This window comes from Dasypus novemcinctus, chromosome 26 (genome assembly GCF_030445035.2).
Source record: "Dasypus novemcinctus isolate mDasNov1 chromosome 26, mDasNov1.1.hap2, whole genome shotgun sequence".
NCBI classification, from domain to species: domain Eukaryota; kingdom Metazoa; phylum Chordata; class Mammalia; order Cingulata; family Dasypodidae; genus Dasypus; species Dasypus novemcinctus.
Genome location: NC_080698.1, coordinates 17,871,981 through 17,899,023, shown reverse-complemented (window position 1 = coordinate 17,899,023; position 27,043 = coordinate 17,871,981). Strand labels below are relative to the sequence as shown.

General features: G+C 48.8%; 1 protein-coding gene across 1 annotated transcript in view; it reads left to right on the top strand.

The window, feature by feature from the left end:
* Window positions 1-1,449: 1,449 nt before the first annotated feature.
* The window catches only part of IL17RD (interleukin 17 receptor D), a 66,577-nt gene continuing 40,983 nt past the window's right edge, over window positions 1,450-27,043 (top strand). The window contains exon 1 of the mRNA XM_058288904.1: window positions 1,450-1,679. Within this exon, the coding sequence (XP_058144887.1) occupies window positions 1,554-1,679 (126 nt within the window). The 5' untranslated portion in view covers window positions 1,450-1,553. The remainder of the gene's footprint in view (window positions 1,680-27,043) is intronic.

Sequence of the window (27,043 nt, the reverse complement as noted above, 5' to 3'; positions counted from 1 at the left end):
ATGTCAGAGCGAAGGCTTCTCTTTCTCCGTGGGGTAGCATGGAAGGCTGGGGGCCACCTCTGACACTGTGAAAGGTTTACATGCAAAGGTGTGGGCCCGGTGTGTGGGGCCAGGAGGGAAAGCCAGGAACCCATTGCTAGCAGCAACCGAGCTGCCGCACGCTGAGGCCCGGCCAGACCAAGAGAGGGAGAGGATTCTGGGTCCTGGAAGGAAAAGAGTTCTGTGGTCTGCCTTGTGGGAAAGACAGAGATGAGAGTCTCCACGGTTTACTGAGACAAGAAGACCAAGATGGGCACAAGGGAAAGATCAGCATTGCTGGAGGTGGCGGTGAAGGCAGAGTGGGGAGCCATGAAGTGGAAGAGGTGGGGGCCTCACAGCCAGCACGGATTTCATTCTAAATGGCCGTGGATAAAAGCTGCCATGGAAGAGTTTTAATTAGGAGAAGTGGGTGGTCTGCTCTACCTTCTTGGAGAATCACTCTGGATCCAAGGTTGAGAAATGGATTGTATGTTGGGACAAAAGTGGAAGCAGGAAGAGCACCTGGGAAGCTGTCTTGTGGGAGGCAGTGGCCTAGACTGGGAGTGGGGCAGGGGAGAGGGTGAAGTAGTGGGTTCAGGAGCACAGATACCGCAGCCAAGGCAGGGGAATAGTGGAGAAAAGTCTAGGGCATTGGCTGCTCCACTTCCTCAAGGCTCAGCTTCCTCATCCTTGGGTAATCGCCACTTCACAAGGACGTTTATCTCTCATCATCTTTGGGCTGGGGAATAACACGGGATTTGTACTTTTTCTTCCCAGAATGTAGTGGTTGAGGGTACTGATTGCAGTCAGATCTGGATCTGAATCCCAGGCAAGTCAGTTAATGATGGATTGTAGCATTTATTGAGCCCTTGCTTTGTGTTAACCACTAGAATCCTCTCTAGACTAAGATGCTTTTTATTATTCACACTTACAGGGATGGAACGGTAGCATGGAGAGAGCCAGACATCTGTCCGGGGTCCCAGCAGTAAATGTGGGACTAGGATTTCTCTAAGTACCGTGTCCTTATCCTAACTTTTCTACTTTTCTGCACCTAAAACTGGGATAACAAAATACACTTCCATGGTTGGTCGAGAGAATTCAAGAAGAGAATTCAAGAATAGTACATAGTACTGTTATAAAAACTCATATTATACTCTGTGTTTTCTTGAGTTCTTGCAGCGAGCAGACATCACTTGGACAAATCCTTTGGATTAAAAAAGGCCCCTCAGGTGCGGGGGAGAAAACTGCAGCGCCCTGTGGCTCAGCGGCGGCCTGGGGCACAGCCAGGAGGCGGGGCCTGTGCGGAAGGGGCGGGGCTAAGGCTTGAGAGCAGGCGCCGGGGGCGGGGCTAGAGGAAGAGGGCCGCGGCCGGGGGCGGAGCCCGGGGGCCGGGGCGGGGCCCGGGCTGGGGGGCGCATGCTCGGTGGGGCCCTCCCGGGCGCCGCCGCCGCCGCCGCCGCCACCGCCCACTCCCGGCTGGGCAGCCGCGGGCGGCCGGAGCGCAGAGCAGTGCCCGACTGGGCGAGCGCACGGCCATGGCCCCGTGGCTGCAGCTCTGCTCCGTCTTCTTCACGGTCAACGCCTGCCTTAACGGCTCGCAACTGGCCGTGGCCGCGGGCGGCTCGAGCCGCACGCGGGGCGCCGACACCTGCGGCTGGAGGGTAAGGCGAGGACGTCCGCGAGCCGGGCGCGGGGGCTGCGGCGCCAGGTGGGGACGGGGCCGCGGGCGCCGCGCGCACAGGTGCCGCGGGGCGCTCGAGCCCGCGCCCGCCTCCTGCGCCCCGCGGGAGTCTGCGGCCCGGCGGGCGTCCCCGCCTTCCTCCCCGGCGCGCGTCCGCCGGCCCCAGCCCGGATGAAAGGAGCCGCGCGTCCCCCGGCTTTGTGTTGCTAATGAGGCGCGGCTGCCGGCCGGGGTCCCCCTCCCGCCGAGCGCCTGAGAGGGGGCGGCTGGCGGCGGGGCGGGCGCGGCGAGGGGAGGGCGCCCCACCCTTTGTTCCCGGTCCGGGACCCCCGCCGGCCCCGGGCCGCGATGCCCGGAGCTGTCCCAGCCAGGGCCCCTCCACGCGGGGGTGGCAGTCTTCTCCCGGACCTGCGTCCCCACCCGGGAGGGGATCCGGAGCGCTGGGGGTGGGGGGGAAGCGCCCCCCTCTCGGGGCCGCTTTGTTCCTTCCTGGCTGGGGCCCGTCCTAGGCCACTTCCAGACCCCCAACCCCGACTCCTGACTTGCTGGGAAACTTGGCTGCCCAGCTCAGCCCGGGTCTAGCGAGTGGGTTCACGCATGCCTTCCCACCGTCCCGCAGCTTCAGCTGGAGGTGGTTTTCATTGCCAAGGGGCGGCGTGAGTTTGTTACCTCGATCGGGGCCCCGAGATAAGACTTGCGCGTGGCCCAGACTTCTATCTCCTCGGAACCGAGCGCCCCCCTGACGCTGTCGCGGCGTGGGACATGGTGTGTGTGTGTGTGGGGGGGGGGGGGACGGTGGACGCGGGGACGCAGGTCTCACCCATCCGGAGGTTGTCTGAAGCTTGGGCGGCTGCAGAACCCGGAGATTTGGTGCGTCTGCCCGGAACCAGCCCAGGGCAGGCAGGGCGTCTGAGCGGTGACCGAGCACACGGCTCTGCGCCTTAGGCAGCCACAGACAGGAACCTTGGCTCCGCTCCTGGCCAGCTGCGAGCCCCAGTTTCTTCATCTAGATTAGAAAGTGGGAGGAAATGGGGATTTCCTAGATTCCCTCGCACTGCCGCACTGCCAGGGCTTAGTATGCGCTGGTTTGCTTAGCCCAGGGCTGATCCAGCTCTCCGGATGCTCCAGCCTCTGCGCAGTCGAGGCCTAGGACGGGCGGCCCCTACGGGGTGCAGGCTGGGTTGCCCCTCATTGCTAGAGACGAGGCGCAGAAAACCGGCCGGCTGGGCGATGCTGTTCTTGTTGTCTTTAGACCCGCTAGCTGCACTCACAGGAGCGCCTCTCCCCCGTAGTGAATATCACCTTAGGCCCGGTCACTCCTTCCCATCTGAGTTAAACCTCATATTTTCTTGCCCTATTCCATGTGAGTAAAGCATCACTCGTGTGTGTGTTTAAATAGGTACCAAGTTTTCTGCAGCTTTTAGAGCAAAAAGTTTTCCTTAAACTTGTCTTGTGTTGACTTAACAATCCTGCTACATGTGGGGGGCTCTAAAGTAATGTTGTCTTTTGTAGCTGACCAAAACAGGGATTTTATTCGGTGTGGCATGTGGCTCCGTCCATTTGCTGTTTTTCTGCAGTTGCCTCGGTGGCTTTATTGTCCCAGTGAACAAAGCTGGTGAAAGTTTTAATGCTGTGGGCATAGGAATGCCCACAAGGATCCCAGCAGGTTTTGTTCTCTCTGCTTGTGGGAATATGTTCTCCGCCAAACCTGCCCCTCTTGCATCCCCGCCCCCAGTCACCTCGTGCAGTGGCTCACCTTCTCCCACCTTCTCAATGGCTCCCACCTTGGCCTCACCAATCCATACCATGGATCTTCCCGGATGATCATGGAGGTCTCTGGACTGTCTCCCGGTTTCTAGGCTCTTCCCAAAACCACATGTGGCTCTTTCCTAGAATTGCCTTTTGGAGTGTGTGATGGAGCCACCAGCTTTTCCTGAGCCCAGCTCGGCCACCTGCCTTGCTCACCCACCTTTTCAGCCTCAGTCCCTCTCCTTCCCACCCTGAGCCACAACTCCTGATGCCCTTTATGGTGTGCTAGGCTTTGCAAACCCTTTCCTTGTGCCTGGGATGTCTTTTTCTGCCCTGACAACTCCTGTTCAGCCTAAGACTCGGCTCAGGCGATGTCTCCCTGGGGAAACCTCCCTGAACGCCTTTCCAGAAAGCCTGGCTTCTCCGGCACTGTGCAGTCTCTTGCACTGTGGTCCCATCAAGACTGCATCGTCAGTATTTGTTCACACCTGTGCCTCCATTTAGCAAGTTTCTTTAGGCTGGGACCGAATCATTTCTTGGTGGCCTCAGGGCCTGGAGCCCTGTAAATCTTGCTTGAGCTCATTTAGACTGCAGCCCCCCTGCCAAATCCTCTATTCAGTGATAGATTTTAGGAAGTGAATCTTAGATTTCAGAGCATCAAGCTCCAGTGTCCCCTCCACACTGGGCTTTAGCACATGCTATTCCTGCCTGTTTCTTCTCTTTGCCTTGTTAGCGCCTCCTCAGCCTCTCCTCTCTCACCTCCAGCGTCACTTCCTCCAGGAAGCCTTCCCTGCCCCCATTTCCCTCGGTGAAGTCTTCCAGAAGTTACTCCATCAGCGGGCTGACCAGCAAGGACTGGGGTACAGCAGCTTGGGCATTTAATTCACATCCGGGTCCTTCAGATGGCACACTCCATGAGGTTAGGGACAGTTAGTGAAGCATCCCAAGGGCATCTTTTCCGACCTGTGCTTCCTGATAATGGAATTTGTGTGTGACAGGTGATTTAGTTATGCCCCTGCGCCCTTAGCTCCTAGCATGTGCCTAGCACACAGTAGGTGCCCAGGACTTGGCAGTCTGGTTGGAGCTGTGCAAACACATATGAGCCAGGGCTTGTGATGCCAGCAGGAGAAGGGGTTCTTGTGGTCTGACTCACGCTCAGAACAAGCTGGGGGAAAGAGGGGTGTGGTGCCTGAGTCCCGAAGGAGGGTGGGATCTGGGTGCCGGAAAGCCGCTGAGCAAATGACCCCCTCATTCTCCAGGGAGCATTTGTTCCAGGATCCCTTGTCCTGATGGGAAGGTGTTTCCCAGGACTTGCAGGGTGACTGCAGCCAGCTGACCCTCACAGCTCTGCCGACAGGCCCTTCCGGGCTCTTCTCCGAGGAGCTGGCCTGGTTTAGGTGGTCAGGTTTCACAACCTCCCCATTATTAGCAGGGCAATTAAGGGGCAGATGCTATCTTGAGCACCGGCTCAGTGTTTTAGAAATGAGCTGTGGGCGCGCTTCCTCGACTACTTAAAAAAAGAATCTCCTCTGGCCCTTGCCACATGAAATTGCTCTTGGAGTAGTAAACAATCATTTTCCTGTAGATGCAGCAATTCGTAAAACTTGCAGAGAGAGAAGCAGTCTCCTTTATACTGGCTTTTAACTCTTGCTGCTTCATCGTGGAATGTTTTTGTTTGTGACCCGCAGATTTAATTACATCAGTCACTTGGCTGAGTCAGGCCCCCCCACCCTTGTTTGAGAAGCCTCTTTATGCCACGAGGAGTTAGGAATCCACTCCCCCAGGTTTTTATTTGCTGTCTTTTCCTGCCGTGGGAGAGGAGGGGACATTTCTTGCTCCTCTACTTGAACGGGGTGCACCTTTTCCTGTCAATTATCCCTGAAACACAATTCCTACTCCTAAAAAGTCGGCTCCTGCAGGAATTCAGAAAGCCAGGATGCTGGCACTGTCTTACAATGAAGTGCAAGTTTCCCATTTAAGGCAAATACTTCATCTCAAAAGGTAGGCAGGAATAGGTTGGTACTTGGAGAAAAATGAAGTTCCAGCTGGTTAAAATTTAGGTCCCTGATAAAAGTCCAGTCCAAAGAATTCTCCTTGGCTGTGGGCCCAGGCATGTTTATTTGATTCAGCATTGGATGCTTGTTCATTCACTTGTAGCTCATGGCTCCCAAGCCCGCATCTGGTCTGCCTGTCCTGTGGCCCTGTTGACCATGTTACAGATGCCCTCCTGTCCCTTGCATGCAGAGTTCTTGGTTAAAAACTACTCTGTTGGCGTGTTTTTCAGAGAAATATATATTTTTTATAAGTGCAGGGCTTTTTTCCAGCCTGCTGTGCCTTGTTAATTGGGAACCTTCCTGGCCCACGTCCATCTGTCTTGAGCAGGCCCCCCTTCTCCTCCCACTCCCACCCATCCTGCCACCTCTTAGGCCCAGCAGTGCCCAGGGGATTGTGCTGTTAACTCCTGGATACAGCTGGGTGCCCGAGACCGGCAGCTACGCTCGCCGAGCTTACCGTCTGCTGCACCCTTTCCTCCCAAACACAGTTTCTCAAAGTGAAGTCAGGGTCTCCCAGTATTAGGGTTGCTTGGGAGCTTGTTAAAATGCAGAATGAAAAGTGCACCAGGACCCAGGAATCACCAAGTTAACAAGTTCCTCTGTGGCATCCGGTGCCCTTTCATGGCTAAGACCCCATTGCTTTAGGAGATAGGACTTTGAGATTGGGCGAAGAGAAACCCCATTTTAAAGAGTTCAAATCAGAGTTTGACTTTAAATTTCTCTACTGGACCCAGAGAGGAATGTGGAGACTTGTTCAGAGCCCTGACCAATGAAGGGCGTCAGGCAGGTGGGGTGGGGGGACCTGGGGAGCAGCTGGAGGGGTACCCTGGCTTGGGTGGGGTGCCTCTGGCATGGGGTTGAAGAGGAGGCCTAGGGTGAAGGGACTTGTCGCTTCCGCTGGGTTCCTCCCCAGAACAGCTGGGTTTGTCTGGAAAACAGTCTCAGGAAGGAGTCGGGCAGGATCCAAATCATAATCTCAGCAGTTCAAACCTTGCAGATGGCTTTCCTGCAAAGGAAAGAACTGCTAATGCTTCCTTAAGTCTTTATTTTAACTCGAGTACTTTTCATACCTAATTTGGCCTAAAATGTGTTGGGCTCTTCATATATATACACAAATATATTTATTTATTTATTTATTTATTTATTTATTTATTTATTTATTTATTTTTTAACATTTTCAACCCCTCTTTTCCCTCCTAGATCCCTGAACTTTTCACATATGGTGTCTCCAGCAGATGTCTGCTGCTGCTGGGGCGGCCCCCTCAGCAGTTTTATTGTCCTCGGTCGTTCCCCACTGCCTCTTGCACCTCTCTTTGATGGATGGGTTTTTAGGCTTCTCGATGCTTGTGCTCCCTCCATTTGTGAGAGCTGGGAGCTCAAGTGTCCCCAGAAACTTGACAGGCCGGGGTGGGGTGGGGGGCTGGCAGTGCCCCCAGAGCAGAGCCCTCTCCCGCCCCCCTGTGCCTTTCCATATCACATCTCCCCCAAACGCGGAGGGTCTCCTTCCCTCAGCAGGCCTGGGGGCGCTGCCTGTGCTGTGCCAGGGCCTGCTCTCCAGGAGGCTGGACTTGCCCCGCCAGCGGGAGGCGTCGTCCTCTGGGGCAGTGTTTGTCTTGGCTGCCGGGCTGTTCTGAATGGGCCTGACACATGATTAAGTGACTGATGGCTCCGCAGCACATTGTCTCCTCCGGGGGCCGGCCCTTTGAAGTTCTTCCCGGTGGGAAGTAAAGAGACTATTTGCTCTATTAAAATGCCTTGGTATTTCCTCTGTTTAACCACAGGCCACTTCCCCTCTGCCACTCTAAACCCGGTAGGGCCACCGGCTGATTGAAAAGACAAAAGCCCTGGAGTGATCACATCCTATTGAAGCAGATAGTCTGACTACAGATTAAAAGCTAGGGCAAGTCTGAGGGGGAACTCTCTGAGATGGCTTATCATTATCTTGCTCGGAATTTAGCCTGTTGACATAATTCACACGAGGTTCTGAATTCATAAATGGGCAATTTGTTTCTCTTTTTATTTTTTTTTTAGAAAGGAAGCCTAAATTGTAATTAAGCCAGTGTGTGGTTTTATCTACACATGGCAGGTTAGCGTGCTAGGAGCCCCTGAAGTTCTCATTGTGGGAGTTGGAAACGCTTGAGTGTCTGGGAAGAGCACGGTGTCCGTTCAGAGGAACACAATCCTTGGGTTTTCCTTTACTTGCAGATTCTGCCTGCCCAGTTACGAGCTCAGAAGTCCAAGAAAGGAGTTTGTAGCTTAAATAATACCAAGAGTACCTCGGGGGAGATTGTCCCTCGTCTTTTCCCAAGCAGTATCTTAAAAGTCTTTTCCCAAGCAGTATCTTAAAAGGTTTAATTCATTAATAACACCAAGCAGGAAACTCAAACAGTTAAAAACATTACCTAAATAATAAAGACTGAAACCTGTCCTCCTTGGGTACCCTGTTTTTGTGAAGGAGCCTAAAAAGGGAATAACTGTAGTCAGTCTCTAATGGAGACAATTATTTTAGCTTTTGCAGCTCCCTCTTTCAAAGTATCCATGATAAAAACGGCTTCCCTTTCCTTTGGTTCCTTGTTTGGAAATGTTGGGGGAAGGTGGATGTAGCTAATTAAGGCTACAACATTTAAAGGGGGGACTTAATAGGTACCAGCTGTCTTTAACAAATCACTGGGTGGATGACAGAATAAAGATGTGATGTGAACACACATGTTATTCTCTTCTACAACGGAAGTGAGCCTATAAATTTTCTGACTTAATAGGGTAAATGAAAACTACCTTTGCTGTGCATGTTTATGAAGCAGTTGTTTTATAGTAAACTTAATGGCGAAATGTCTTTCATATTTGCATATGGCTGGTACCTTGTTCCTTAAGAGTTGAAAGGCCACTAGATGGCAAGTATTGCGGGAAGTATAATAAATTGTACTCTTCTTCATTCCAAATCTGATGTAACAGACATTACTCTTGCGGCTTTTCATTAAAATGACTACATTTTAGGGAAACTGGCTTGAACTTAAATGCCACATAAAATTGAAGCAGCAACTTTGAAAAGGGAATAGACGTTGATAGCATTAATTAAAATGTTTAGGTTGATGTTTACATTTCACACTTAATATGAATATTTCATATTGATCCTTTGAAATCCTGAGGGATTAGGCCTTAAGTATACGTTTTTTAGATTTAAAAATCATTTTATTCCCTTAAAGCCTGGGAGCTTTTCCAAGTGTTCTGTTTTGTCAGTTTTGTAGATTTTTTCCCCCCCACTGAATAGTAACCTTTTAAACAATGCTGGCTCTTCACCCCAGACTTCTGTTCTGAGATGGGGTGTTTTGCTGGAGACTGGGAAAGTTGATGGAGATAAAGGGAGGGTTTCCTTGAGCCATTCTGGAAAGGAGAGGTACATTTTCCTGAGACAGGAAACCCTCTCCCTGTAACTTTAACTGTCCAGGTGAGATCTGGTTTCTCTTCTCTTGAAACGACCCCCTTTTATCTGAGGAAAGTGTGGTGCATTCCAGACCCAAAGCAGGAGCAGTCAGCTCCAGGGACACACTCTCCTCCTTCCTCTGGTGCGTCCACACTGGCCCAGCGGGTGGGACGCAGGCACTCGCTCAGTTAGGATTTACTGTAATTGCTCAATTGCTGAAGATCCAAAAGGACTGTTGGGAGCGAGGGAGCCAGAGGTGATTTTTTTCCAGCAACTGCTGTGGGTTAAGTCATGGTGCTAAGAGGGGGCAAGGGCCATCTGGGTGGACACGGCCAAGGAGAAGGAGCGCAGACCACAGGGAAGTGGAAGAAGGCTTCTGAGGCCAGTGTAGAGAGCACTCCCTGTCCTCGCTCTCACCTCCCTCCTCCTGGAGATTCGTGAGCCGTGGTTCTTGCTGCCTCATCCTAGAACCTTCTGCCCCATGGAGCTGCCTGTGGAGAAGCGGCTGGATGACAAGCGAGTGCCTGAGGTGGTGGCACTGCTAGAACTTTGACTTTTCAGTCTGTGTCCTGGTTGGTTCCCAGTAACTCTGTCGTCTTACCTCGGTTTCCTCTGCTCAAGAGGAGGCCCTTTCTTCTCTGTGAGGTTTCTCCACACTGCCCGCCCTTCCCAACCTCCCCATGTGAATTTTATGTGTTATAAAGTCTTGTATTTAATTGTCAGACCAACCCCATCATCCTTCAGGATTCAGGGAGAATGTGTCCAGCCGTTTTTGCAGTGAAGAGGAAACCTGAATTAGGAAGAAGAACTTTCATTTGAATGGTTCACAGGAGCCTTAGAGGAAGGGGTAAGGTGGGAGTGGAGGCAGCAGGCCTCGCTCAGGGCACCTTGAGCAGGGCCTGGTAGGGGGGTGGGACCAGGACGTGGGGCACGTTTTGGGTCTAAGGAAGGATGTGGGCAAAGCTGGAGGAGGGCGCTCGTTTGAGGGGCGGGGGTCTGGTTAATAGGGCAGCTTGATTTTGCTTGAGTGTGTCCTGTCAGGAAGGTCGAGGCTTAGAAAGTTTCCCCAACAGATGAACGTTTGCTAAGAGTGATTCTCAGCCTCTGTCCGTCATTCAGTGAATATTTTTTGCTTTCTATGTGCTAGGCATGATTTCTGGAGCTTCAGTTTCATCAGGGGAGACAAATAGGATACCAGACGAACAAGTGAAAAAATCCACCCTGTTTAAAATAGCAACCCATGCCTCTTACCCTCTTTCTCCTCACTTTATTTTTCTCCAGAGAACTTTTCACTCTGGGACATATATGGTATTTTCTTGGCAGTTTGTCTGTCTCCCCCAATTGCGGTGTCAGCTCCCTGAAGGCAAGGTGTATATCTGTTTTAATCTCCAATGCATCACTAGCACAGTGTCTGATGCACAGTAGGTTTTCTGTACATGTTTGATGCATGACCAAGTGCTGTGCAGGAGATCGACTTGGCGTGGTAGAGGGATGACTGCTTGCAAGTGGATGGTCTTGGATGATTTCTGAGGAGGTGATCTGTCAGTCAAGCAATTGCAATAAAAATTTCTTCTGTAGTTACTTAATGCTGTTTTTTTGTTTTTTGTTTTTTGAAGGCATGGGGTTGAACCTGGGACCTCATACGTGGAAAGCAGGTGCTCAACCATTGAACTGTATTTGCTCCCTGAGGCTCTTTTCTTAACATTGGCCCGTCGGGGCACTTGATGGCTCCATTTATTCATTCACGCCACTGATTATTGGCACTCCGACCGTGCGCCATGTGCTGGCTAAACGTTGGGCTGCAGAACTGGGCCCTGGCCGACGTGGAAGTGGGTGGTGCGGTGAAGGGCTGGGGCTGGGGTCGGACAGGAGTCACACTAACTGGGTGTCCGTCGCTTCAGAGTCACCCCGCACCGTGGACGGGAGAAATGTAAAAAGTCACCACCATGGAGTGTGTGTAGAGGAAATTAATACAGTTTTTAAAGAAGTAACTGCCAGGTCCTACGCCTTCAGAGTGACGTGAACTTCGTGAGCCTCCCTCCCTGGCAGTAGCTCTCGGTTTGTATGAAAACTTCCTGCCTTTTTAACAGACGTGCAGGTTTCATTTTGTTTCATTTCCCTCTGATTGTGAACGTGTTTCATTTTCTGAAGTCACTCGAAGGTCCATCCAGAATCAAAGGTGCCCTCTAGCCTTCTTCCCGGGGCCGCGGATTTGCGGGCCAGCTGTGGTAATGAGTTTCGCCCGCCTTTGATTTTCAGGCCGGGCCTCCCTGTGGGAGGAACTAGATATTTCTTATCCTACCTCTGCTCATATTCAGATCCAGCCAAGCAATCAGTGGCTTCACGGGCCTTTTTTTGTGGGAGACTGTGGGAAAAGTCCTGGTTGGCTGGCTATGAATTAATGAAATCCTTAGAAGCCTTCACTAAAGATAGCTCCTGTGGTTTAAAAAAAATGGCATTGCCTTTTTAATTTGAGAAAGGGGTCATGGAGTTTTACCGAAATTAAGCAGAGAAAATGTAACATCTGGTTGTGCTGGCCCAAGGCTCTTGGGGGCCGCCAGAGCGGTGGGGTTCCCAGTCTCAGACATGCCCAAGGTGACCCGTCGCCAGATCCCTTGTAAAGCTGCTCTGGACACGCTGCCTCTCTCATTGTTCTCCGCTCTGGGTTTTGAAGTCACCGAGAGGGAGAAATTCTACCCCCCACACATCTTTTCACTGGAGCACAGTTCCCATCTACTGCGCTTTCTTCCTTTTACATAAAGGGTCACACATTTTTTTTGAAGTGCCTGGTTTTCCAGTTGGTAAAGAGGAGTGTAACCATTGCTTTCATCTCATTAAAACGGGAGGAGGGTGTATCATGGGGGCGGGCAGAAGATGCAGAGGCGTTAAAGAATCATTCTAAAAAGTTTAAAAATTAGTAGGAATTCTGCTAAGAGGAGAGGAGGACTGATAAACTGCAAAACTGTTTCAGGGAAATACAGAAAGGGGCTGCTAAAGGGACCTACACCTTTTTTTAAAAAGCAGAAACAGGAATGTGTCAAGCGCCTGCTGTATGCAGTCCCCTTTATCCACCCCCTCCCCACCAGCCCCATGTGTATGTGGGGTATAGAGAACAGTTGAGGTCTGGTTTAGTGAATAGTAAGTCACAATATGTTTTTTTTTTTTAAGGTTTATTTTATTTATTTCTCTCCCCTTCTCCCATTGTCCACTCTCTTGTGTCCACTCGCTGTGTGTTCTTCTATGTCCACTTGCATTCTTGTCAGGCAGCACCAGGAATCTGTGTGTCTTTTGTTGCGTCATCTTGCTGCATCAGCTCTCCGTGTGTGCGACACCACGCCTGGGTGGGCTGCGCTTTTTTTGCGCAGGGTGGCTCTCCTTGCAGGGCGCACTCCTTGCGTATGGAGCTCCCCTACGCGGGGGACACCCCTGCGTGGCACGGCACTCCTTGTGCGCGGCAGCACTGTGCGTCGGCCAGCTCACCACACAGGCCAGGAGGCCCTGGGTTCGAACCCTGGACCTCCTATATGGTAGGCGGACACTCTATCAGTTGAGCCACATCCACTTCCCACATTAATATGTTTTCATAAACTTATTTTTATCCTGGGTTGGTTCTGTATTCATATATTAAAAGGAAAATTATGTAAAATCTTATTATATTTTTGGGCATAATTTTCTGAAATTAAGCAGAAAGGCGAAGTTGTTGCTGTGCAGCTGCCACCCAGATCAGCATGCAGCCAGTCTCCTATACCTGGGCCTTCCCCATTACTGTACTCTTTCTCCTGTAATTGTATTCTGGAAAATTTCAAATCTACAGAGAAGCTGAAAGAACAGTAATATGAATACCCATTTCTTCTTTGTATGGAGTCACCCTTTCTTAACTTTTTGCAGTGTTTACCTCAGTTGTGCACCTATTGACCTTCATGATTTTTCCCAAATCACAGTCCAGAATCCAGGAAGGATCCCTCATTTTTTGGTCTTTCATAACCTAGACATTCTAAAGAGTCAAGGTCACTGTTTTGTAGACAGCCCCATAATCTGGATTTTTCTGTTTCCTCACAATTCGTGTCAAGTAAAATATTTTGGCAAGAACCCTCTAAAGGTGATGGTATGACATCGTTGTATTTTAGATATCAACAGATAACAAAAATGGATAAAGTTGGGAAACGGACTTTGGCCCAGTGGTTAGGGCGTCCGTCTACCACATGGGAGGTCCGCGGTTCAAACCCCGGGCCTCCTTGACCCGTGCGGAGCTGGCCCATGCGCGGTGCTGATGCGCGCAAGGCGTGCCCTGCCACGCAGGGGCTCCCCACGCGCAGGGAGTGCGCCTGTGAGGAAAACCGCCCAGCGTGAAAGGAAAGTGCAGCCTGCCCAGGAATGGTGCCGCCCACACTTCCTGTGCCGCTGACGACAACAGAAGCGGACAAAGAAACAAAAGCAGACAAAGAAACAAGACGCAACAAATAGACACCAAGAACAGACAACCAGGGGAGGGGAGGGAAATTAAATAAAAAAAAAAAAATGGATAAAGTTTAGTGATGAGCAAAATGTTTTAAAAATTTAAAACTTTTGCGCAGTTTTCCTACTGGTGTAACCCATTTTCATCTTGTGTTATTTGTTTTGTTTTTAATCTCAATGTTTTACATTAAGGATTCCTTCCTTTTACTTTATTAAGGGTCTAAAAAAATAAGGCAGGGTGTTTGTGCTATCCTGTAATATAATCTCTTTCCTTAAAAACTCTCTGAAATCAACTGTGCTCTCTCAAAATTAGAAGTACTGTGCCTCAAAAACGCTGTAGGCTTTTGCTATTCATATGGGTTGTGGATGTCGCCCTCTGGGAATGAGTTCCTATTAAAACCTCTCTTTGGCTGGGGCAGGTTTACGGTTGAGTGCTTCCTCACACCAAAATCCAGCCATTTCTTTCCTTTGTGTTAAGAAAACATTGAACTTTATTTCCATTAAAGAACACTTCACTCAAAACATGTCCTCAAAATCCATTTCCAGTCTTTCAGTTCTATGATTGCGTATAGCCCAAATTATTGGAGTACCTCACAGACAGTTTCATTCGTTTAGCTTGAATTACTATCTTCTGCCTAATTACTTGGCTTTTCTTTCTATTTCCTCCCTACCCAAGATTTAAGGGGCAAGACACGTAAAGTTAATATTGATTATTTTTCAAAGTGAGTTAAAATGTCAAAAAGTGACAAGTTGCCATTCTCCCAGGGTACCAGCAAAACCACAGAGACAAAACCTCCATCTTTTATTCATGAGCGCGGGGAGATGGCGAGGGCGCGGGCGGGCCTGTGTGCCGGGCATTTGTTCTGCTTTCAGGACCCGGCCTCCTCCCCTGCTGGCCGTGAAATGTCATGCCGAGATGCAATAGTGGGACATTCAGCTTCCAGAGAATGGACCACAGAGGTTCAGCTTCGCTTTTTCTTTTCTTCTCTGGCACTGGGTCCGCGGTCCCTTCCGCGGCCTGACAGTGAAAGGCCAGAAAGCAGCGATTTTGCTGCTGGCAGGAACGGTGCAGCCCAGCTCCTGTGCTGGAATGCACGCTGGACACAAAGGCTGGGCAAGGGCGCCTGGGGGGTGGCAGCTCGCTTTTACTTAGTCTGGTCTGTCCTGGCCACAGGAGAGTAGGTCCAGTAGCCGTTGCTCTGCTGCCGGCAGTTTCAGTGGAAGGGAGCGTGCAGATGCTTTTTTTTTTTTTTAAATAGTAAAAGCATTTCAGCCTTGTGACAAACTTTCGTGGAGTGCTTTTGATTTCTGAAATCCCTCTCTGTGCTGACCTTTTCTGTATAAAGGGAGGGAGGTCCTGGGGGACAGGCAGCGGAGATTGCACGTCTTCATGTCAGGGTACGGATTCTGACACTTTTTTTTGGATTCATAGAAATCAGGCAGCATTTGCTGAACAAGCCGAGAATTTCATTTCGACCTGGGGGTGATTTTGGTAATTTCTGGAGACATTTTTGGTGGTCACAACTGGAGGTGGTGCAACTGGTAGAGGCCAAGGGATACTGCTTCACATCCTACAACACACAGAGACATCCTCTACGACAAAAAAGTGTACCAAAATATTGACCCCAGATGTCAGTAGTGATGACCGAGGTTGAGAAACCCTGATTAGAGGTCCCATCTTGGTATTTGAATTTCTTAGCTCTATTAGCCTCATAACACTTTTCAACTTCCTTTTTGTTTAACAGAAGCTTCTGGTTTGTGTGCAGGATGAATTTCCATTAAACTCTCCAAGACATATGATTAAATATTGTGGTGCCTCTTGAAGATAGGCCTTGAATGCAACTACTCCTTTAAATGCAAAAAATGATTTTTTTTTTTTACTATAATTTGATCAAAGTACCATAACCTGTGCCTCTGTTTTTGTTACTCACTGATGGTCTGTGGATAACATTACATTTTTTCAGCATGAAACCGAACACTTCAAATCCCTAAAGCAGTCTCAAATTTATGGTTAATAAAAGCATTTATTGTACTGGATGTCATCTGTTATATCACTCTGGGGCTAGAAACTGGCAAGCAGTGGACAGGAAATATTTTCATTTCAAATCACTTCAATCTTATGGTCTAGGGGCAAAGTGTCTGATTTCAGGAAAGCTGCAGTGAATGGCATAGTAATGAATGCATTTTTAGTTGATTAAGCAGGCATTCTCTCCCTTTCAAACAATCTTCCCTCTTTGGTGTGGTGAGGCTAAATAAATATGTGATATTAAATGATAGCATTTCTTGTTGGCCATATTTTTCCTATGATCATCTTCAACCTCTCGAAGTATTTTCCAGGAATCTTTAGCAGAGCCAGGGGAGAATGGCTAAACTGAAGCTTTGACCCTCTTTGGAATTGTTTACTTTCTGAGCACAGGAGGTTTTCTGAGATGATGCTGGCCATTTTGAATTCCCCTTTTAAAATGGAACTTGGATCCTTGCCCTTGGGTCATGAATTTAGGAGTTTAAAGCATTTTGATGTTTAAAAAAGAAATGTAATTTGAATCCAGATAGATCTCCATGTCCATCAGCTCAGCAGTCAGGGTGAGGTGAGTTCCATCCAGAGGAAATCCTGTGTCGTGTCCATGCGTCCAGACGGCATGTCTTTCCTTCTGGTTGTCTGTTGCTTCCCAGCGCGCCTCAGAGGCAGGCGATTATTTCTGATATGGTTCCTTTTTTTGCAGAGCAGGATTCTGTGGAACAAAGAGCCAGGAAGGGATTAAGATGAGAGGCCACATAACTCAGAGCTGCAGAGGCCCTCCCCTACCTGTGCCCTGCCCAGCGCTGGCCTGCGTGGGTGCCCGCTCTCCCTGTGCAGCAAAACCTGATGGGTGGTGGGGAGGGAGCGAGACCAGATAGCATTCTGCAGATAATTAATTAAACCAGGATTAGGCATTTATCCCAGAGGTTCCCAAACCTGGCTGAATACCAGATTCACCTGAGGAACATGCTGAGGGGTGGAGTGGGGAATTCCGGGCCTCACCGTACCTGCTTAAGTGGGATTTCCAGGGGAAGGCCAGGAATCTTGAGTTTTTAAAAAGCTGCCAGATCAGTGGTTGCCAGGGGTGGGGGGGTGGGGGAAAGTTTTGACTACAAAGGGGCAGCATAAAGGAATTTGGAGGGATGATGGAACTGTTTTGTGTGCTCTTATGCTAATGGATATATAAATCTATACATGGATATACAAATCTACACCCCACAAAGTCAATTTTACTTTGTGTAAATTTTTATATTTCTTTAAAAGCTGCCTAAGTAAATCCTAGTTATGGGTTGCCATGTGTGGGAGAATGTAAGCTGGAATTGCAGAGGCAGATATGGACAGGTGCTGAACTCTAGCCCCGTGCCGTCCAGTAGAACTTCCGGTCATGATGGACACATACTTCCACGTGCTGTCCATTTCAGTGGCCACCGAGCACTGGAATGCGGCTAGAACAAACAGGGGACTGAATATTTAAATTCTACTTAAGTTTAATTTAAATGTAAAAAAGCAACACAGGGCCACCATCCTGGGCAGCTGGTGCCCTTGGAGCAGCATCGTGATGTCCTGGGTGCAGCCAAGCCCAGTGGTAATTTATGTTCAAGGGACAGTAGTTAATCTTCCCAAGCATAGGGCAAAACAGGAACGTGGGCTGGGTGTTTGGGTTGGTAAGTACAGAGCAAAAGGGACCTTGGAATGAAGACTGATGTGGGATCTGCCCAGGCAGAGGACAGTCGTGCTGAGCGCAGGAATCTGCTTTTCTGCCCTTAGTGCAGGAGTCAGAGAGCTCTTTCTTTGGCCCAGGTCCTTACCTTGCCTCCTGTGTTAGTCAGGGTTCTCTAGGGAAACAATCAACAGGAGGTATCTGACAATAGTATGAGGTTTTGTAAGAGTCTCTCACATGACCATGGGGATGCACAAGTCCAGGTTCCGCAGGCAGGCTGCAACCCGGGGCTCCCATGAAAGTCTAATAAAGGTCCTTGATTAGCTTCCTGGAGAAGTTGGCTGTCCAAAGACTAGCTGAATGCTGAAATCACTTCCCCTTTTAAGGCATTCAACTGATTGGAGAAAGCGTCACTCATTGCTGACAGCAGTCTCCCAGATTGATGTAGATGTAACTAGCTATCTATGCAGTAAAGTTACCAGTGACTAAAGACCATAAGTGTCCTTGTATTACAGTTAGCCCAGTGCTTCCTTGACCAAACAACTGGGCACAATTACCTGGCCTCGTTGACACATTAGCCTAACCATCACACCTCCCAACTTCATTCTCTTAAAAGATGTGTTAGAGAGTTTGCATGCGCTTTAATTCTGTTCCCTGCAGCAATTGGCTCTATGGAAAGCCATGGGAAGGTCAGGGAAGTGATGTCCAGAGAGGGTCTGGATTGTGTCTCTGGCCTGGCTGGACATGTCCTCAGCTCCCCTGCCTCTCGGGTCAGGGCTGTGCTGTGATGGAGAACCTGTGTGGGCATATCCTGTTCCTTTTTGGGCAAGAAGATAATGTTGAAATGATGACTATGCATAAACCTCCCACTTCATGCATTGAGGACATGGGCACCCTCTTGTCTCGTATTCAGGTGCTCTTAGGCACACCCCGACCCTATCTACCATGGATTTATGTTGTTTTACGTGATGTCACTTTTCCAAATGTGTTATAAAAGGGTGAGATCCGGAGAGTGTGGCCTGTACCTGTGCACATGAAATGGTGGCAAAAATAATGTTCCAATTTGTAGTGTAAATTTATTTGTTATTAAAAACTTGCTAAATTGCTGGCAGAAAATTCCATGAGCTATGGGCTTATAAGTTAGGAGGTTTTGTTAATCTGATTTTTAAATGGCACTTAACTGAAAACCTAAAAGGAGGGCTTTAAAATTAGAGGAGCTGTAACTTTATTTATAATACCTACCTTTAAAATATATTTTTTTAAAAATTTTAGGAGGTGCTGGGAATTGAACCTAGGACTTCCTATGTGGGAAGCAGGCATGCAACCACTGAGCTACATCTGCTCCCATCTTTAGTTTTGTTAAAACTTTATTCCTTTGGATCAGGAAGAGAAGGACATTCTGAATCACAGCATCTTTAAACAGGGTTTCATGGTGTTGCTTTTACAAATTGATAACTTCCATTAATGAGCATTAAATGCTGATTCTTCCACTCTTGAACACACGAATCTTGCTGCAGAGTTGTAATCACTGTATTTTATTTATTTATAGTTATATCTTAAAATTTTCCCAAAGCTATTTCCATCTATTGGTATAGTTTACAGTCGTGTCACTTTTAGTGGTTATGTAATATTTCATATTGCTTGCCCTCCTCCATTGATGAACCATGTGGATTGTTTCCAAATTATTGCTCTTACAGATAAATCTACTATGAACAGCTCTATACAGATTGGTTCCCTAACCTTAGCCCCTGCCACTTTGGTTTATTTCGTTGGCATATATTCCCCAAAGTGGAATAACTGGGTCAGTGTGTTTTGTAGCAGTTATTACGTGTTTACCAGATTGCCATGTGTAATGACTGTGCCCATTTACTACAAAGACTTGTGTTGTGGGAAGAGTGTAGGCTTGGTCCAAAATCCCAGCTCTACCGTTTGCTACCATTACTGAGACCTTGGACAAACTTCTCTCCAAACCTGTTTCTTCATCTGTAAAATGGGTTAATCATGGTTCTTCTCTATATTAGTCAGCCAAAGGGGTGCTGATGTAAAGTACTAGAAATCTGCCGGCTTTTATAAGAGGTCTTTATTTGGGGTAAAAGCTTACAGTTACAAGGCCCTAAAGAGTATAACTTAAGGTTACTTCCTCACCCAAAGTCAATTGCAAGATGATGTATGATATCTGCGAGGGTTCAGGCTTCCTCTTTTCTCCTGAGGATCTGTAGGCCCAGCTTCTTCTAATCTCAGCTGTAGGCTGGCCTAGGGCTTAGCTGCTCTGTTGTCTTCAGCTGCAAACCATCAGGCGCATGGCACATTTCTCTTCCTGGGGTGGCACGATCAAAGCCCTCTTCCATGTCTACAGAGCTCTCTCCCTTTTCTCATATACCTGCTTCTGTGTATCTACTTCTGTGTTCTTGAGTGAATGTCCATTTATATAGCCAACGACACAGGTGGGAACTCAAACTGAGTTACACTCTACTGATGTGGTCAAATCAAAGCCCTAATCTTAACATAATTTAATCAAATTTAATCAAAGACACCTCAGCTGAATCTAATACAGTCAAAGGGTATCACGCCCAGAGGAACAGACCAGTTTATAAACATAATCAGTATCTCTTTTTGGAAATCATAAATAATATCAAACTGCCACACTCTCCTAGGGTTGTTTTGAGACTTAAATGAGATACTGCCTTTCAGACATCTAGCTCTGTTCCTGGCAACATAGTAAGTGCTTAGTGGTTGGTGACAGTCATTATTATCCGCAGAATAAGTGTACTCATTTTTCCACATCCTAAAAAAAGACTTTTACAGTTTTCGCTTACTCTTATTTTGGTGGTGCCCTATGCGTGTTTCATTCTGGTTTTATTGGTAGATTGAGTCTTTCTACTTGGTAATTTATTTTCTGCGTAAGTTTCAGTGCTATTAAGTCTGGTGGTATTAAAACTACATGTGGATGATGTGTTGCTTAGTTGGAGAGCGTTAGGGAAGATGTTTAAGTGAAGTAATGTTTTAAAGAATATCAACTGAGTCTTTCTAACTTAGAGCCTGTTATGAAAATATTCGAATCCAAGTATTAGCATGGGAATTCTGTTTATACTCTTTTTTTTTTTAATCTCTGCACTGATTTATTTATTTATTTATTTTTATTTTTTTAAGATTTATTTATTTATTTAATTTCCCCCCCTCCCCTGGTTGTCTGTTCTTGGTGTCTATTTGCTGCGTCTTGTTTCTTTGTCCGCTTCCGTTGTCGTCAGCAGCACGGGAAGTGTGGGCGGCGCCATTCCTGGGCAGGCTGCACTTTCTTTTCTCGCTGGGCGGCTTTCCTCAGGGGCGCACTCCTTGAGCGTGGGGCTCCCCCATGCGGGGGACACCCTTGCGTGGCACGGCACTCCTTGCGCGCATCAGCGCTGCGCTTGGCCAGCTCCACACGGGTCAAGGAGGCCCGGGGCTTGAACCGCGGACCTCCCATGTGGTAGACGGACGCCCTAACCACTGGGCCAAAGTCCGTTTCCCTGTTTATACTCTTGACTAGCAAACTTTTGTTTCTCTATTTTTTCCAAGGTAAATTTTGGATTGATCACACAATTCCCATAAATAGGATAAAAATTAATGATAATTTACTGGCGTTTTAAAACTCCAGACCTTAGGCTGGAAGGCTGTGTACTTCCACTGCGCTAGCTGCTTTGTCTGTATCGCTATGACCTGAGATGACGCATCCCGGGCCGGCCGCCTGGTTGTGACTGTGCACAGGGCAGGTGGCTCTCTGCCTTTCAGTTTATCTGTAAAATGGAAGGCTCAGACTAGAATTACTCGTAAGGCCATAACAATTATTTTTATTGAGGTAGCTTCACCCTTTAATTCAGAGGATGTATTTTTTCTGTCCCACCAACTCTAGGTCCTTATTGAGTTGGTCGCTTCTATTTCTACCTGCACTGTTGCACACCTTCTGCCAGGTGTCTGTTTATGTTGGTTTCTCTCAAGGGATTACACTCAACCTGTGGCCATTTTTGCAGCTCTTTCTCAAATGAAAGGAAAGGGTTTGACCTCCAGTTAGGTTTTGATTTTTTTAAAATTTGGGCACATAGATTTATTTTTACTAGTGTGCCCCATGGGCTTTGCTGGTTATTGCCTGCGTGAGTCTTTACCCAGAGATGCCCAGTGTGTCCATCAGCTCTGACCTTTTGTATTTCCTGAGCCACTCATCCAGCTCACCCACCCTGCCAAACGCCCCGCGCGCCGCTCATTTTTTAAACATCTACTCTACTGTTAATGATTGATTTCAACCCATTTAGTCTTCTAGGCCTGGAGCTTTTAGGGCCCAATCAATCACTGGACCCATAAACAAGGACATGCCTCAGGACTCCCCCTCCCAACCTCCCAATTACGTTGGGGTGTTGACAGTCCCAAGTCCTGGGTCACTCTGTCAGCAGCTGTCAGGGAAGGAGAGGATGCGGGTATATGTCAGGTGCTGGCAGGGCAGGGGAAAGACAGCCGTAGATAAAAGTGATAGAAATAGTGTTTTTGGCAGATGATCTGCAGGTGGATAATTGCAAGAGCTGAGTGGTAATTTTTTGTCTTTTTTTTTCCCCCCTCCATTTGCATCAAACTGTCTTATTAGGAAAATTAAAGAGATTAGAATAGTAACACATACACACACACCTGTTTTTAAAAATGAGCCCTTCCTTGGAACCCCGATACAAAGCAGGTAAGAGTAGAGCTGTTTTGGCTGAAGGGAGTGGGGAGCAGGACTCCGAGCCCCCACCCCACCCAGCTCGCCTCCCCCTGCCCCTCACCCAGGGATTGCTGCCCGGCAGGTCTCCCTGCTGCTCCAGGTGCTGTCATCCTGAACCACCTTCCCCCTGCCCGGAACGGAACAGTGCTGTTTTAGCGGGCGCCCCGGGCAGGTCTCTCGGATATGCCGAGACCATTTCTGGCTGAGCCCTGTAAAAGCCACCGCTTCGCCTCGGCAAAGGGTGAATTGGGGGCCACCCTCAACAGACAACGGGGTGAAGGTCCTGGACTTAAAGCTCGTGAGTGGGCGGCCTGAAAGGGACCCGGTAGAGAGGATACCTGTTTTCCCAAGTTAAGGTGAAGGCTTGCACAGCCGTCCCCTGATGGACAGGAGAGGATCCAGGAATGCCCGAGGGCCTGTCGGGAGGATGGACGCTTCCAGAGGGTTCTGTGACACTGACCGGGGGGAAGAAGAGGCGGCGAGAGCCTAAGGAAGAGGTCATCGCCGTTCAGAGACCGGGAGGGGCCGCGGGCCCCCACGGGCTGGCTTGATGAACAGCCTTATCCCAGGGGTCATGCCCCAGGAAGCCCCAAGCTTAGACAGGAGTGATGACAGGCTGCCCTGGGGAGGGTGGGGGCTGTCTTGAGCCAGGGCCTCCACCTGCAGCAGAACAGGGCTAACAGTGTCTTCATCCTTCACAGAAAGGACCTCCGCACACTCGCACCCCACAGCTCGGCTGTGAGCACCCTTCAGGAACCTCTCCCCACCGTTCTGTTACTCTGCGGTCTCTCCCCTGTGGCCCGAGGCACCCGGCTTTCTGCCAGGCATTTACGCCGCAGGAGCCTTGGAGGCTGTCCCGGGAGCCACGCCTGGCCACTCACTGGGGGAACCTTCGCGGGCTTCCGTGGCACGGGCCCCACGGCTGCGAGGAGTCCAGGAGGCAGGAGTGCGAGAGACGGGCGGCCTCTGCTTGTAGCTGGGAGCTCTTTCCCCTGCCCTGGGGCGGCTGGAGCTTCGGCCACCTGTGCAGAAAGGCCTTGGCTGGATGAGGGCATCCCGAAATGGGCTTCTTAAATTTTTAAAAAAGAGGGACAAACGCAGAGGCCACTTCTCCCGCTCTGATGCTTGGCTCACTTTCTTGTGGCCCCTGCCTCAGCAGGTACAGAAATACTAAGCCCCGAAGAAGTGGTTTGCATTGCCGCGCCGTGCGGGAAGGCCAAGGGAGCTGGCCGCGTCCAGGGTGCGTGCGCCTTCCTCCTGAGCGTCACTCTCCTGGTTGGCTCCCCGTCAGGTCCCCTCTAGACCCTGCCGCTGGTCCGGGAGGCCCCGGGCTCCCCGCATCCTGGGTGCCTGTGTGAACCAAGGCTGGTTCCCGATTGAGAACAGATACTCACTTACGCGGGTTTGGGGCTCTTGCACGTGGTGGGGTTTGTGTGGGGTCAGCGCTTATGCACAGTGAGGTCCTGGGTGTCGCCATGAGTTGGCTGATGGTGCCCCCGGCCTGCTTGCAGGACCCTGCCCGGGAGCCTTCCGGGCTAAGACTGGCCCAGCTCCTCCTGAGCTGCTCCTCGCCTCCTGCACAGCTGGGGGCGGGCGCCTGCAGGGCTGCCTCCCCTGCCAGGGTCACCGCCTTTTACCCTCAGGACTCCGCTGAGGCGGCCTTCGCCAGGCTCGCCCTGGTGCAGGGGGCGATACTGAGACAGTTCTGTGCCTTTGCAAACAAAACCCTTCAAGAGGAGGCCGCCCCCGCATCCTGGTGTAAGGTGGCGGAAGGAAGCGGTGGCTGACAGCAGAGTTAAACAAACTTTAAGGTAGGTCAAATTTTTGACATACCATTTTCCTCCGCCGTACCAGCAGCTGCTCTCTGCTTTGAAAGGGGGCTTAGCTGTTCACATAAACTTGGGTTCGTGATAATGTAAACTATTATTAGGATTATCTTTTTGTTCATAATATATAGCTGGCTCTCTGTCTACCTTATTTATGCTCTGTTTGAAACACTCATTTACCTTCAGTACCTGGAGCCAGCATCCACCACTCTGAAATGAGGGAAAACTTCCTAACAGGCTATTTAAATCCCCAGATGGCTGAAAAGGACTCTGAGAATGAAATCAGGGGATTGAGGAAGCTTCAAATGTCAGCAAAGCTTTCAGGTTAAAAGTGGGATGTGATGTTGACAAAACACTTCAGGTAATTTTTTTTTTTAATGATGACTTATCCCAAGGGCATTTGTTTCGATATAAAAAAGAAAGCTTGACTTTCAATTCCGCGTGCATTTTTGGCCTTTAGAGTCCCCTGTCCATCCGTCCCCCCATTTCATCACCACCTGGTCACCATTTGCTGCTCAGGACACTCTGAAAGCTGCTCCTGGGGTTGAGCTTAGGCCCCCTGTACCCCAGCCTTCCCAGGAGAGGTGCCGTGTCATTCTACCCAGTGTGCATTCCCACCGTTGGGTATTGCCAGGAGAGAGCAAATTGGCCTGCGAGCCAAGGGAAAAATCCAATAACCTTTTCAATTCTTAATAAAAGATCTCTCCTTTGTTCCTCCCTCCACTCCTCCCCCAAAAGCAAGAACAGACTGAATTTTTTTAAAGCACATCTGGACACGGTTTTTGTCGAACTCTTATTCTGAATTCCCAGAAGACATGTATTGGCTCCCATTCTTCCAAGAAAAAACGGAAATGGCTCCTTTGTTTATAGGTGCTGCGCTTTTGTATGTGTGTGTGTTTTAAACACATCAATTTTATTGGTACGTATGAATATAGCATACAATTCATCCAAAGTGTACAATTAATGGCATTTGCTATAATATAGTGCATTCATCATTCAGTCATCATTAGAGCATTTTCATTATTTCAATAATAAACAAAAACTTCTTGTTTGTATTTTAATGAAACCTTAAAGAAAGAAATCGCGTTGACCTGAGGGAGGGCCTTAGGCTACACGTTGTCCTTTCTGTCCCTCTTGCAGTCTTTGAGAGGTGTTAAAATTTTATGGTTGATTATTTGTGGTGGGGGTGGGGAACGGAGGAGTAGAAGCGCCCTGTGTCCTTCTTTGAAATTTCTTTTTCTGCTTCCCAAGACTGTGGGAGTGTTCCGGCTGCGGGCGGGGCTCGCCCAGGATCCAACCCTGTTCTGCGTTCCCTGCCAGGCAGTGCCCTCTTGGTGAATGCCATGCAGACAGGCAGCAGGCTGTGGCGCTCCAGACCTGAGCCCCTCCAGACCTGAGCCCCTCCAGGCCTGCAGTCAAGCCAGGCTTCCTACTAGGTGGTGTTTTTACTTTCTAGAGAGGCAAATCTTCTAGAAGCTTATTGAGAGTGCTTCTAGCATGAGAAGAATTGGCAATGGGATTAAATCGTGAATGCCAAAGATGAAGTAAAGAGATGTGGCTATTAGGGGAATTTGTAAGACGACATGGTTCTATTTGAGTTGGTGTTTGCAGCGTTTCTTTTTTTTTATGCCTTTAAAGATTAGGTTTATGAATTGAAGTAACCTTCAAGAAGACATCAAGAAGAATCATAGCTGTGTTACTACCCAATAAATGTTAGTTGGTGATAAGTATTTGCCCAGTGTAGAATATTTACTTTCTCTAGAATTGTTCTGAGTGTCTGGAAATAGATTCTAGAGATGTAATATTCCTCTTTGCCTCATTTCAGAGTTAAATAAAATCCCAGAGATTACCACACTTGCACTTTTTTTTTTTTTAACTTTCAGGAAGGAAGGTCGTTAGCCACGCAGCCAAAATTAATCCACCAAATCTCTCCTACAGGCTTGTATCTGTCATATGGTGACAAGTGTTGAATAATGTTCAAAACAGGATGGTCTGAGAATTAACAAAAAATTCACCGTTCTTTTGAGCTTTGGCCAGAAAGGGTTTGCTGGAACTGAGATTTAATTTGATAACTTTGAGTTTGTATTAATTGTTTAGCTGATCTTTTAGACTTTATATATCTTTACATTCTGGAAAGTTTTTATTCTGAATGCTAGCTAGTAGACCAGTTGGTTGGGAATGCTTGGTTAAAAAAATCAATAACTAATTAACTACTGGTAAATTAGGTTTTAATTCACCATTGGTTGCCTCTGTATTTTTCAGATAGCTTTCTTTCAAAAACTGCGGAAAGATTTAATCTATTAACAGTCGATTAGACTGCAAAGCACTGAACAGATCTCAGGAAGCATCATGACTTGGGGTGTCTGTTCTTATCCAAAACCTGGGGGATTGGAAGGCTGCCTTGGCAGGATCCCGAACCCGCCAATGGTGGCTTTGCCCACACAGTGCCCAGCGAGCTACCTGCCTACAAAGATCTGATAGGCTGAACCAACAGTCTTCCCAATGCCTTTTTCCATTGCCAAGGGCAGATTTGTCAAGATCGGGTGTGATGATTGAGATTGTTAGGGATTTTGATGAAGAGTGGATAAAAGCTCACAAAGAGCATTATTCAGTGATTTCCCCCCAGGGGCAGGACACATCGTGGATGGGAAAGTCAGGATTGTGTAGGAGCAAAGGGGAAGATTAGAGAAATGCTGGTGGAGAGACTCACCCAGTTCCAAAGGTTAGTGACATTTTAGTTTTGGAGGGGAGATAAGGTAAAAATTACAAGTAGGTGGTGACTAGGACTCCCCCTCGCCCCTTCGATACCTTCCATCTGTATTAGGGGCAGGGAGTCTGGCCATCTTGAAAATAGAGGACGGGAGGTTTTCCAGCACAGCCTTCTCGGTTTCTTGGTGCATCTCCAGTCTCCTGGGCTTGGGGTTGATCTGTCCCTTTGATTCAGCTCGCTGGTCCTTTTGGCTCATCTTCTGAAGCTGCCGTTTCATTCCCTCTTTCTTCTCCCTTCACCGCCTTGGCCAATTGTTTTACCTCCTCTTCTTGCTCTGTAGAATCGACCCTTTCCCCAGGTTCCTGTCTGCCAGATCCTCTACACATTCACTTTGCCTGCGAATTCCTGATGTGGGCAAGCTGGCCCTCCATGTCCAGACTTCAGGCCAGTTGGGGTATTTAACAGTAAAGGCGTGAAGGTACTCAAAGCTTGGTTCTGGCTGACGAGGAAGGTTCTGCTTTGTTCCCAAGGAATATTGGTCTTTTGCTGGATGCTTCCATGTGCCGTGCACAGGCTGTGCACTTGGTCCCAGAAGCTCATGTGTCTACTTGAAATGGTCACCTCCACTCACCCCAAAGCTAGACATGCCTGAACATCCAGCTGGAGACCTCCCTCCTCTGTAAAGACACGTTCCCAGCAGACCTTCCTTTGTTCATCACCCGC